The sequence below is a fragment of the Epinephelus moara genome, chromosome 9 (genome assembly GCF_006386435.1).
Source record: "Epinephelus moara isolate mb chromosome 9, YSFRI_EMoa_1.0, whole genome shotgun sequence".
Taxonomy (NCBI): Eukaryota; Metazoa; Chordata; class Actinopteri; order Perciformes; family Serranidae; genus Epinephelus; species Epinephelus moara.
Window position 1 is genome coordinate 3913512 of NC_065514.1, and position 13571 is coordinate 3927082.

The 13571-nt window shown below is 41.2% G+C and overlaps 1 protein-coding gene across 1 annotated transcript in view; it reads right to left on the reverse strand.

Annotated features, from left to right (window-relative positions):
• Positions 1-9312: 9312 nt before the first annotated feature.
• LOC126395948 (uncharacterized) overlaps positions 9313-13571 on the reverse strand; it is a 4995-nt gene continuing 736 nt past the window's right edge. The window contains exons 2-8 of the mRNA XM_050053751.1: positions 13495-13556; positions 13322-13401; positions 13109-13236; positions 12791-12918; positions 12327-12656; positions 9675-9757; positions 9313-9553 (exon numbers count right to left, since the gene is read on the reverse strand). Coding sequence (XP_049909708.1) covers positions 9434-9553; positions 9675-9757; positions 12327-12656; positions 12791-12918; positions 13109-13236; positions 13322-13401; positions 13495-13556 — 931 coding nt within the window. The 3' untranslated portion in view covers positions 9313-9433. The remainder of the gene's footprint in view (positions 9554-9674; positions 9758-12326; positions 12657-12790; positions 12919-13108; positions 13237-13321; positions 13402-13494; positions 13557-13571) is intronic.

The window sequence follows — 13571 nt, forward strand, 5'->3', positions numbered from 1 at the left end:
ATACCCAGCGCTGCAGGAGGAGAGCACACAGCATCATTAGGGACAAACATCACCCAGCTCACGCCCTGTTCAAGTGGGTGGAGTCAGGCTACAACCTGAGACAGCGCAGGCCTGTGAGCATCAGAACTGTCAAGGCCCGATTCCACAACAGCTTCTTTCCATCCACTGTCAGACTGGTGGCACAGGACATGAAGGAGGGACAGACATATCTCACTCCTCACTGACACTACCTGTCCCTACATATACAAAATGTGCAATACTGTAATGGACTCACTCTCCACATGTGCAATATATTATGTGCAATAAGTGATCAGTATTAGGAATGTCATTACTCGTTACATCTTTTTATATTTATTTTATACAGGGTTCTCTCCACATCCACTGTACTGTATTACCACTTATGAGTGGATTTGTATGTTTGTGTGTTTGCAGTATTTGAGCTGCTCTTTTATTTATTTTAGGTCTTAATTAAACGTGTCTATTTTATATATATATATTTTTTTTTAACTAAGCTGACAAAGAGAGACGCACAAGAATTCCAATGTGCCTGTACTGTAACGTACCTGTGCAAATGGCAATAAACTCTATTCTATTCTATTCTATTCTTTGCTTATCTTGTAGAAAAGATCCCACTGAACGGCCAGTGGTGACATACTTTGATGTTTTCAACGATTTTATTGAATCACAAGGTAAAACCCCCATTTAAGATTCCAAAGATCAAAACCAGGCATTACATAGCTTAGTTAGCTTCAACCTGTACAGTTTGTCTGGCCAAATTAGCAAAATGCTGGCTGCATGTCTGCATACTGAGTGTCAGGATCCCACAGTTTCCTCATATCCTCCTGCTCATGCCTCACGTCTTATTGTTTAAAGCTCAGTTTTTTGGTTCGGCAGTTTGTGAAAACTTAGTTATGAATTCTTTACAGTGTTGGTAGTGCATCCCACCACAGAGCAGCTTTTAGGTAGTTTGTGTTTGCTAGACTTTAGAGACAAGGAGGCACCTTCAGGTAATACAAAGTCAACGGTGGAGGCGGGAGTTAAATGCACTCTGTCTCTATTGGGCTTCTCTCAGTGTGTCTGTGTGAAAGTATCCAGTCTGCACATCAGCGTCATGACAACTGTTGCTAAGTGAAGACTGCGAGCATGTAAAGGCAGGGGAGCAGAGAGCGGCCTCACTTCTCTGAACTGCATTTCTGTGAAACTGAAAAACTTTAATTAGATAAGAAGCTGCTGATAAATTACTAATTATAGGACTGTGGCCTCTGTTACCATGACAACCAGGCTGAGATGTTCCTATAAGATTAATGTGGTCAGAGTCTTCTTGTTATTTCCTGTAGACGTGTTAACATCAGCAGAGTCGTTCAGAGGAGACTGAATTTCAGCAGTGAATAACCATTATATTGATTATTGATGAATCTATGATGATGTTTTTCAGTAATCAATCACTGAGTCTATAAAACATCAGTAAACATGTGCAGCACAGTTTGTCACAGTCCAAGGTGACGTCTTTAAATGCCTTGTTTTGTAAAGATATTCAGTTGATGTGAATCTCTGCAGGAAGCTCAGAGCTGTCACTTCCTCTTGGATTCCTTCTAACGTCTGAATTCAAACATCGTCCCTCAAACTTCAAATAATAACACATCATGTCTGCTCTGATCATCACGTGCTGTCCTCACTATATATCTGCGTACAGGAATAGGTGATACTTTACGGGAATTCGTCTCAGTGTCTCCTAGCTAACTTTACAAGACCTAAGGCATTTCTCAATACTCAAGTTCAGCAGTTCGGACTTTTGGACTTGGCAAGTTCGGACAAGTTTCGACTCAGTGTTCAATCAACACAGAGTTTGTCCACTCTGAGTCAAACGCGTGCACCACGACTTTAAAAAGCCGCCATCAGTGGAGCCCCGATACTACGATTCACCATGGCAACAAGCGACAAGAAAAGGTCTGCATTTCTTTACTCCTCTGGAGTTGGATTTTTTAATGCGCTCATACAGCGAATTTGAAGCTGTTTTCAGGAAGAGAAGTAACACGGCTGCAGCAGCGAAGGAACGGGAGTCGGCGTGGGAGAAAATTACTGCTCGAGTCAATGCGAAAGTTTAAATTTATTTTATACATTTATACAATCACAATAATGTTAGGCTACAGATGCAAACAGGTGGAATGGTGTTAATCCCACCTCATTATTTTTCAAGTGAAAATTGTCTAAAAACAAGTTACTTTCAGGTGTGATTTGTTTTGACTAGAAATAAGACACATATTCTTGGTATGATTTTGAGTTTGTGCAGTGTGATGCAGTCTGACATTTTGAGACAGTCAATCTACCTGCACATTAATGCTGTGAATGGACTTCATATTCACATAGTCTCCTTCATTTTGTGAAGGAGCAATGATGGGAATGTGGGTTCCATCAGTGCACCCTATCACACCGGGAAATCCTAAAAGAAATTAAAATGACTAATCCCAGTCTGAGGTTGCAGCACCATGTCATTAACTGAATATGATTTATAATCATAAATTTTAACTGATTTCTACATCATTCACCTGCAATCCTGTGGAACTCCTCCTTGATGACCCTCACAGGTTTATGTCCAGGGAACACAACAAAAGAGTTTAATAGACGTTTCAGAGCTAGGGACACTTTTCTCACGGCTCTGCAGACAGTGGCCGCACTGATATATTCTGCATCTCCAATATTATACAGAAAACTCCCGTTTGCAAAAAAACAAAGAGCAACACAAAGAATCTGGGTAGATGAAAGTGCACGTCCACGGTTGGTGACGTTGGTTATGTCACGACGGATGAGGTTATGGATATAAATGATGGACTGTGATGTGAAAAAAGAAAATGTTCTGGAAATGATAATATGTCAGTGCTGGGCCTGTGAATAATCTCCCAACGAATGCGTAACTCCCTCCTCAGTAACACTGCCTCTTCGTCCACAGGGTCCTCCAAGAACAGACGTGCCATGGTCGACAAAAGTAGATTTAGAACTAGAACACACTTTCTTTGGTGTCAGTCGCTTTAAATTCTTTCTTTGGTGTCTGTCGCTCAGCATCAGTGTTCTTGTTACTTGGACGTCTCAAATGAAAATGTTGAAAATATGAGCAAACCAGCTGCAAGTGAAGGCAGCACGTGTCTCAACATTTCAGAATCACACAAGAACAACTTGTCCTTACCTTCTGCAGTTAGTCACATGTCATAAATATCAATATATTAAATAGTTTTGTGTTTTGTTTTTGATATTTGATATTTATTTCAAACATGTAAAAAAAGACATGGACATAGAAACAAGCAGACAGACATGTTTCATGATGATTTGGTTTTGTTTTTCTGATTGATTTATTGATCCGATCAGTTAAATTGTGTTTGTGTGTTTTCTGGTTTGTGACATCGACTTTATATATTTTGTTAAGAAACAGTTTTCAGTTTTGTTGATGTTTCTGTCGATGTTGTTTTCTGTCCTTTAACTTATTAAATGATCATGAATATGAACATCAGAACATAAATTAAAGTTTTCTATTTAAATCACTATTAAAACATTTCTAAACATTTTGACTCAGGTTGGTTTGTGTGTATAAAAATATACAATCTGTCTTACCACAGCAGTCCTCAGGTGATGAAGACATCCTCAGGTGATGAAGACGTCCTCAAGTGATGATAAAGACGTCCTCAGGTGATGATGAAGACGTCCTCAGGTGATGATGAAGACATCCTCAGGTGACGATGAAGACGTCCTCCAGCTTCAGTTTTTGGATCAAAGAGCTTCTTGTACCTTTGTATTGATATTTTCTAACAACTGTTCATCTTTTCTGTTTAAATAAAGTTTAACATTATTATAAGTTTCTAATCATGTGTTTTTCTGATGTACAGCTGGCGCCACCTGCTGGCCTAAAGGACACATCACTTTGTCTTCGCTCAAATAAAAACTGCGTGGTTATTAAGTCATTCACTCATTTTGACCCAGTTTTAAATAATAAAACATCATTAACATAACTACTAATTTAAAAACAGACTCACTAAAACAAAATCAATAAAGAAATTGTCCCCACATGGAGCCATCAGAATCAACATTGTCTAAATCCTCTCTCAGTTAGTTTAAAATAATTCATATCAGTGTTTTCTCATTGGCTGACCAGAACAAGGAGCTCAGAGACCAACGCAGACCAATCATGTGATGGAGCTGTTTTCGATGCAGATCTGAGGTCAGACTGTCACTGTTTCCTCTGTGAGCCCATAGACTGTGTTTTATAAAGTGTTTGTTTTATGGCTTTAATTCTTTTTATCGCTGTGTGTTAAAAGTGTTGTGTGTCACTGTAAAGTGCTGAGTCACTGTTAGAAAGAGTGTCAACAAATAACGTGTATAATCATCATTATTAATATTTATGTCACGTGTTGGTTGGCCCTCAGTTACAATCAGTGAATCCCTTTTCACATGTGATCAGTCAGTTGATGGGTGGGTATAAAAGCAGCGATCACAGTGCGTAAAGACGCACGATGGCTTATTCGGCACTGTTAGAAGATGTGGTGGATGGGAGACTCTGGAGGGAGCAGATCTTCAGGGACCAGCAGGACCTACTGGCCAACGATGATGAATGGCTTATGAGCCGGTTCAGACTGCTGCGTGTGGTGCTGCTGGATCTCTGCGCTGCGTTGGGCCCGACGTTACAAAGACGCACCCGCAGGAACCAAACTGTGCCGGTGCTGCACAATGTGGCACAACTAAAGAATGTGCACACGGATGTTGACCCCGACCCTTGAGCCCTATCACAAGGCTTTTGAGCCAAATGCTGCTGCTGGGCGCCAGCGTCTGGATGTGACGCATCGTTTATGAACACAAGAGGTATGAATCAGTGAATCAGTGACGACACGTCCGCTGCTGCTGGATGGATGAGACGCACGAGGTGCAGGGCAGACGCTGGGCACGCTCTGCTGAGCTGCATCACCACTGAGCTCACTGGAACACCCAGGGACTACGAGAAAGAAATATAGTTTTCATTTTGAATAAAGCCAGTTGTTTTGGATAACGTCTACATTGTGTTTGTACATACGTGTTTAAACACAACTTGAGTGCACGTGGTTTACAATCTGCGCCCCCCTCCGCAGATGGAGCTGATGATCACTGAGGCGAGGTCAGGTGGTGAGACGTCACCTGAGTTATTTATTTTACAGTTACAACCTGTGATGGTTGTTGTTGTTGTTGTTGTTGTTGTTGTTGTATGAGATGTGACATCATTCCTTTGAGCAGATTTACTGATGATCTCTGCCAGTTTCTCACCCAGGGGGCTGAGCTCGGGTGGCCAACCACTTCTTGACCTCTGACACAGTCTGAAGCAGCAGTATTTACAGCATCTGCCACCAGCTGCCTCTCCACTGCATCTTTAGCCTTAGTAATGACCCATAGTGAGCCCAGCAAACATTTCCTGTTTTCAACCTCCTCAACAAGAACTTCATCTTCACACTGTGTCAAGTTTCCTTTCTTACCTGGTGATGCTGTGTTTGCCGTGCTCTTCTTCCTGCAGTTTCTTGTTCATGAATATTCATTCAGGGCGTTTCACTGGCCATTTATAGGCACCTATGGGTGGGGCAAGACGCTCGCTCACCTGCACCAGATTACGAGCAGATTGTGCTTTATAAAGGGAAACAGGTGTGGGACATGCGCGCGCACTGTGTTATAAATCAGGATGTTTCTGTGCCTAAGCACTTTCTGTGCTTTGTTCGTACGTCACCTTTAGTCAGCTGTCCTGCGCACAGTTTTATAAACGAGGCCCCTGAAGACATTTTAAGGAGCAAATGTGGGACTGTGATCAAATGATCCAATGAAAATGTTCCTGAGTCCTGACCCTCTGTCCCGCCCAAAGTACCGTAACACCACCAATAGACGAGCATCAAAATGCAGATGGCGGTTCATCTGACCGCATTCTAAGATATCAGCAAACATCCAGAAACAAGCACAGCGATAACGTGAAGGCAGCCATTCACCAGTTGAAGCAACAGCACACCAATCACACTTCATATCTGATCATTCACATGAAGGAACAGTTTGTGGTTCTTATCAGATCTGTTATCTGCTGATAGTGACAGAGTCCAATCTTCTCTGGTGAAGGCAAAGAAAGCAAACACAACATTTTCCCAACTAAGAGGAAACCACTTCAAATCAGCTCATTCACAGAGTTTGATAGTTTATTAAAGAGGCTTTATTTTCTTTGAACATAGTAGATGACACTGATCCATTTATTACAGTCATCTGCATCATTTCATCTCTCTGTGTATGGAAGCTTCCAGCAAACATGATTCAACAATGGTGACATCAACGCTGAATATCTGCCACATATTTGAACACAGAGCTGCACAGGTGAGTGGAAAGTTCTCCTTCTGATGGCGCTCAGCTTTGGTTCTGCTTGTTAAATGGTTGTGAGCAGACGGTCGCTGCAACACGTTCTCATCCCAAGTTGTCACATATCTCCGCTTTGTCACTGGCCTTTCACGTCTATATATTACGGCTAGATAACCTGCTGATGATGTTCCGGCACGCCGCAACCAACACCACGACGTCAACAAAAGCACGTGGTTAGATTTAGAAAAACATCATGCTTTGACTCTACATTCACACGGGAAGCGAACACCAGGGTCTCAGCTGAAAGTCCAGGATTGGTTGGACCCATCCACCGCCCCTCCCATCCACCCTACAGGGTCTTTCATGCTCCTTATGTTACACCGTTACCGGCAGTGTTTTAACCCGATGCCGTCCAGTGGCCTATCATCACAGCACAACAGGTTCTGTCTGGCCACGTCACAAACTGACGCCCCCCACTGCATATTATACTGTCATACGTGACACCAAAATCACTGACAAAGCGGTGGTATTTGACGACTGCAGAATGAGAACAGGCTGGTCACATGGTGTCGTCTTTTCCACGTCCAATAATGATCCTCCTGGACCAACTTCACAAACCCCTAAAGTACTTTGTTAAAGTAGTGCTGGTACTAAATGTCTCTGTGCAGGTATGTGTTTTTAATTCTGTCCTAAAATGTCCTCATATTGTCTTTAATTGGTTGTAAACAGACGTCCTGAACTAACGTCCTCTGCACGTAGAATAAACCTCTCATTTTTGTTGTATTCTTTATGATCTCTGAAGGCTCCTGATACACGTGTTCATATCTTTATTCATATAATTTCATTAGTTATGGGGATATTTGGTATCAAATCCTTTCAGTTAAAAATTAAGCAACATTTTTATGAAATACACAAAATCCGTCATCACTAAACTGAGCAAAACCTTTATTAAAACAGCAAAATACTTTACAAAGAAAAAAAAAAAGGCAAAATTCTAATAAAAGCAGCGAAATCATTCATTATTCCTATTTTGTTTTGTTTTGTTTGTCTGTTCGTGGTTTTCTTTTCTTTTTGTCTTTAATGATGGTTCCACACACCACTAAGTAAATTTCTGCATCACATAATTAAGCTTTTTTTGGTTTTTATTTAAATTCTTAATTAAAGTAATTACAATAGCAAATTATTTCATCAAAAACTAGAAACATTTTTATGATTTAAGCAAAATTCTTAAAAAATTAATAAAATTCTTGCGAAGGAAGCAAAATCAAATCTTACTGATAATTTTTTAATTTTTTTATTTTTTCTATTTAATGATGGTACCGCACACCATTAAGTAAATGTCTACATTACACAATTAAGCATTTTTTTTTTATATATTCTACTTAAAAAAAATACAATAATTACAATAGCAATTTCTTTCATCAAAGATTCTTATAAAAATGATTAAAACTCTTATAAAATCAACAAAATCATTCATTATTTTTACTATTTGTTTGTCTTTTGTTGGTTTTCTCTTTTTTTTGTCTTTTTTATGATTTAAGCAAAATTCTTATAAAAATGAATAAAATTCTTGCGAAAAAAGCAAAATCAAATATTAAAGATATTTTTTATTTTTTTTTTTATTTTTTCTATTTAATGATGGTACCACACATCACTAAATAAATTTCTACATTACATAATTAAGCTTTTTTTGTTTATATTTAAATTTTTAATTACAATAATTAAAATAGCAAATTCTTTCATCAAAAATTAGAAACATTTTTATGATTTAAGCAAAATTTTTATAAAAATGAATAAAATTCTTGCGAAAAAAGCAAAATCAAATATTAAAGATATTTTTTTTATTTTTTTTATTTTTTCTATTTAATGATGGTACCGTACACCACTAAATAAATTTCTACATTACATAATTAAGCTTTTTTTGGTTTATATTTAAATTCTTAACTACAATAATTACAATAGCAAATTCTTTCATCAAAAATTGGAAACATTTTTATTATTTAAGCAAAATTCTAATAAAAATGAATAAAATTCTTGCGAAAAAAGCAAAATCAAATATTAAAGATATTTTTAAATTTTTTATTTTTTTTTTCTATTTAGTGATGGTACCGTACACCACTATGTAAATTTCTACATTACACAATTAAGCTTTTTTTTTTTTTAATTTAATTACAATAATTACAATAGCAAATTCTTTCTTCAAAAATTAGAAACATTTTTATGATTTAAGCAAAATTCTTATAAAAATGAAGAAAATTCTTATGAACGAAGCAAAATCATCAAATATTACTGATATTATTTTGTTAATTATTATTTTTTGCCTTTAATGACGGCACAGATGAAGACAGACAGGAAATGTGGGAGGTTGGAATCAAACCTGTGTCGCTGCAGAAGGCTCAGTCTATATGGGGCAAACACTCTACCAGGTGAGCTACAGGTCGTCACATCCAGCACATAAATAAGTAAATTCCTTCGTTACACAATTAAGCAACAATGTTATGAAATAAACAAAATCAGTAATCACAAGATTAAAGGGGAACCACACCCATTTTCAGAATTCATACATGTCACTCCTGTGGTCTATGGCAGGTAAAAAGAAACATTAGTAAACATGTACAACTTTCTCCTAAATCCAAAATCAAACTTGTGATGTCACAGGGTATAAAGTCTGGAGCTGCTCCGGTGACAACGACATGTTCTCTAATATTGATTGAACTTTCTGAGGCGTTTATTTTATTTAATATAAAACATTATCTGACCAACATTGTTCCTGATGGACCTGTGTTGGTGTATCTTTGGTTCTGAACGGCGCCGGCTGCTCCGACTCCAGTATACCTGCTTTCAAGTCTAGTTTTCAGATGAAACTTTATATTTGTGTTTTTAAAGATTGACGTCTTCAGTAGGAACCAATGGGCTCGGAGCTGACAGGAAGTCAGACAGCATGAAGAGACTAACACCTTGTTGATTTGGTCTTTTCATGTTGACACTAAGAAAAATATACTATATAACGTAATATCATAACTCCATCCTTCTGGTTTAAAGGGAACATGCGTATAAAAACCCATGTGGATGTGAGGTGAGCTCCTTGGAGGTGCTACTCTGCTCCCTGAGCTCCTTCCTCTTCAGTCAGCCCTCCTTCAGCTGCAGCAACACCCAGGTTATAATAATCCAGCTCAATGTTCTCCTGTCTGGCCACCCTCTGCCCCCTGCTGGCCTGGAGACACATGACAGCACACACATGTGACTTCCTGCATCACTCCTCTCTTCACTTCAATAAACACAGACTGAGTGCTTCATGTCAGTCAGAGGTCTAAACAACAGACACGTGTCAGTACCTTACAGTAGAAGTAAAGGATGATATTCTCCAACAGCAGAATCAGCGGCAGGACGACGGCTCTGATGATGAAAGGTGTTGGATCTGAACAAACACATAGAAAGTCATTACATCTTTTGTTGTTCACATGATAAAGTCCTATGAGAATAATCTGTAGAAATAAACCTGAGGTGACTTTAGTGAGACTTTTCTATGTGGGCTGACATGTGGGTGTTTCCCTACCAGACAGTAGGCTGATACAGTGAAGCCTCTAGCTGTATCTGTGACATTAAACAGTCAGTACTCAGGTGTAAACTAGAACAAACCACAAACAGCTTCAGTGTCTGGTTCTCTTTTGACCCTCGCTCAGTGTCTCACTATGGGAATCACCCTCTGCTGTGACCAATTACAGAAGCTCCAGCACATCTGTTGGGATCACTGGACTCCACAGATGATTTTCGTTCATTTGTCTAACTCTAAACTGAACAGGTAAAGACTCGTCCTGTAAGTTCAGCCCTCTTAGAAAAGGGCTGCTGTGGCTTCCTTTGATCATCAGCCAGTTGAACTCAGTTACCCAGGATACTTCACGTTTCACACCTCAGTGTGAAGTTCCACCCATGGACCCAGTTTTCAATTACCACTGGTCACCTTGACATGCCACTCTGTGATGTCACCTGGCCAACAAACCCTCCAGAGCAGCCACACTGAAGTCTTCTAAATGGTAGAAGACACCAGACAAGTTAGCGCCTTCAGCAGACACAAAGTTTACAAGCTAACTTTCCAAGCAAAGAAGAACAAAGCCTTGTTAGCGCTGAACTGCTAACTCTGTAAGGACACACAGAGAGACCAGCTTCCTCTGCACCACTGGAACACTGCACAGCAGGGACTGCATCAGGAACCACAATTCTTTTAGCTTTACTCATCCACAACAGATGATCCTCAGCTAACACGCTGCACAACAAAGCAACTCTTCCCTCCATTCATGGACTGGTAACGTAACAACTGGGCAGAGCATTAGTACAAAAGCACAGGCTGAGCAAGACTGCTGACTTTTGTCAGTGTCTGTGTAACATGTATTGATTTGATGTTTGTTCTGTGAGTTTTATTGTTGCGATCTCTTTGTAGTCAGGTTGTAGTCAGTTGGCTTTGCCAAAGCTAAGGTGATGTTAGTTTCCTGATGCTTCACACAGACAAAGTCTTGCATACAACTCAACATCTGTTTTATTAACCCGGCACCTTTTATACAACTTAGAACACAAACGTATCGTCTACTTTGGCTTTCAACAGAGCTACACTCAGAGAGAGAACTCAGTGAACATTCACAAGTTTCCTTTGTTCTATTGTTTCTTTGTCCTGACTGACCCCCATTTTAGTTTCAGCCATCTTTTTCTGTTGTCAGCCATTTTGTCTTTGTGTGCTCACACTTATTCCCCCCTGCTGTCTGCCAATGGTAGCCCTCCCTCCGCACTGGAAGATCAGACCAGAACCTGATCCACCTTCTACCCCTGTATAAGCCTCTAGTCCTACAGCAGCCTGTGACTCCTGAGACTGTGATGAGATGGAGATGGAGACACAGGAGACCAATGAGGTTCTGCAGGACTGTGATGTGCTCTGTAACTCATGACAGTTTATTTAGAGGACATTGACAATCTCTCAGGACACAAACTGGACTTGCAAACAGACTTGCATTTGTCTGGCACCTTTCTAGTCTTCTGAGCACTCAAGGCACTTTTACACTACATCTCACATTCACCCATTCACACACATTGATACAAGGGGCCACCTGATACTCAGTTAAACATGAGCCAATTCAGTATCTTTCCCAAGAACACTTGGACATGCAGACTGGAGGAACCGGGGATCCTGAGGCTCAGAAGGGCTTCGTGGATAATGTTCAAACAGAAACTGTACACTGTTTCTCCAACAACAGACTCTGGAACACCAGAGACATCAGTGTCCTCCTGACTAGAAGAAGAGGGCCTTCAGAGAGGGGGACACAGAGGAGGTGAAACAGGTTCGGAGGGAACTTGAGGAGAGGATTCAGCAGGATGAAGACAGCTACAGGAGGAAGCTGGAACATAAACTCCAGCAGAACAACATGAAGGATGTGTGGAGTGGCTTCAGGAGCATCACTGGCTACGAGCAGACTGGTAGCCAGACAACAGGGGGGGACCTGGACTGGGCCAACAGGCTGAATCACATCAACAGATGTGATCACACGCCATCGTTCACCCCCTATGGGGAGGGTTCAGGGTCTCTGTCCTCCTGCACGTTTGGGTTCTCTGAGCACTGAGTGAGGTACCTGAACACACCGCCCTTCTTTCCTCTGTCAGAACTACATTTGAAATGGTGAGTTTGGGTTTAAGGGGTGTGTTGACAGAGTATAATGTGGTGGCAGGAGCTTTTGTGATTGGTCACATCAGTCTCATAGTAACACCTCACTGAGTTGTCAGAGAACCAGAGTTATACTGGTAACCAAACATGCTCAGTCCTACAGTAAATTGTTGCTGTTGCCATTGAAACACTTTGTATAAGTTTGGTTACTATATGACATGTGTGACACAATGACAGTCGACACAGTGTCATTCCAGAAACAACATGTGGTCAGCTGATCATTTTCAGTCAGTGTGGACCAATCATCTTCTCCAAACCTGCATGTAAACAGTCAGCTTACCTGAGACAGTGACGGAGAGCAGACGGCTCTCAGAGGAGAAGTTATGAGAGAAAACATAGAGGTGATAAACACAGCTGTAGCTTCCTTGGTGGGCGGGCTCTGCTTCAGGAAACAGGAAGTAGGCAGAGTGATTGACAGCTGGTTGGGTGTAGTTGTGTGTTGAGTTGGAGGAGGTGAAGGTGAGCTGGAAGGAGCCTCCTGGGTACTGTGGCTGGATGGAGCAGCTGATGGTGAAGTTGGAGCCTCTGAGCACCTGAAACCCCTGCTGCTGGGCCTCGGAGACCCCGTCCATGGAGGAGGACACAGAGATGTTGGGCTGAAGCAGCAGGTCTGTAAATACAGAGAGATGATTGGCTGAAGCAGCCGGTCAGTAAATACAGAGAGATGATTGACCTCACGGACTGCATTTTTTCATCTGCGTAATATTGNGAGCAGCTGATGGTGAAGTTGGAGCCTCTGAGCACCTGAAACCCCTGCTGCTGGGCCTCGGAGACCCCGTCCATGGAGGAGGACACAGAGATGTTGTTGGGCAGTCAGTCCGGTGTATCTACTGGCTATGATAACTGTCTGATGGTGTGCAGACTCCACCCATCTGGTGCATCGCAGGCGCACACTGGACCCATTGGCTGAAGAGGGATGGATAGACGCTCACTTCTCTTTAGGAAGTCATTTACATTTAAGTCCAATGGAAACCACTGACTGTCACTGTTACAGAGAAAGGAACATACTGGAAACATTACTGTCATAGATGATGTCACTGATGATGTCACTGATGGACTTACCTGAGCAGGTGAGATTCAGGGCTAAGCGAGAGTAACCTGGTGTTGCACACTCCCTCAGACAGATCCAGAGTGAACACATTCAGACTTGATCCCCCACACAGGTCTGTCTGAGGACTCCTCTCTCTCTCCTACAGAAACAGCAGAGCCACAGTCCAGATCTCTGCAGACAACACCTGCTGTCTTCAGGGTCCAGTCAGGGGGAAAGCTTATCACTGGTCTCCAGTCTCCCTGTTTGACCTCCAGTGTTCCTGCACAGCGACTGTCTCCTCGCACCAACCTGACATCATCAGACTCTGAACAGAAACCAGAGAGTCATCAGTAAAAGAACAAAGTGAGTTTCATTAGAAGAGAAATGAACCAAATCAAAGCTGCAGCTCCTCTTCTACCTGAGCAGGTGAGTCCAACAGCTTTGCCAGGTGAGCAGGTGTTTCTATCTGAGCCTGAGCTTCTACAGTCCAGGAGA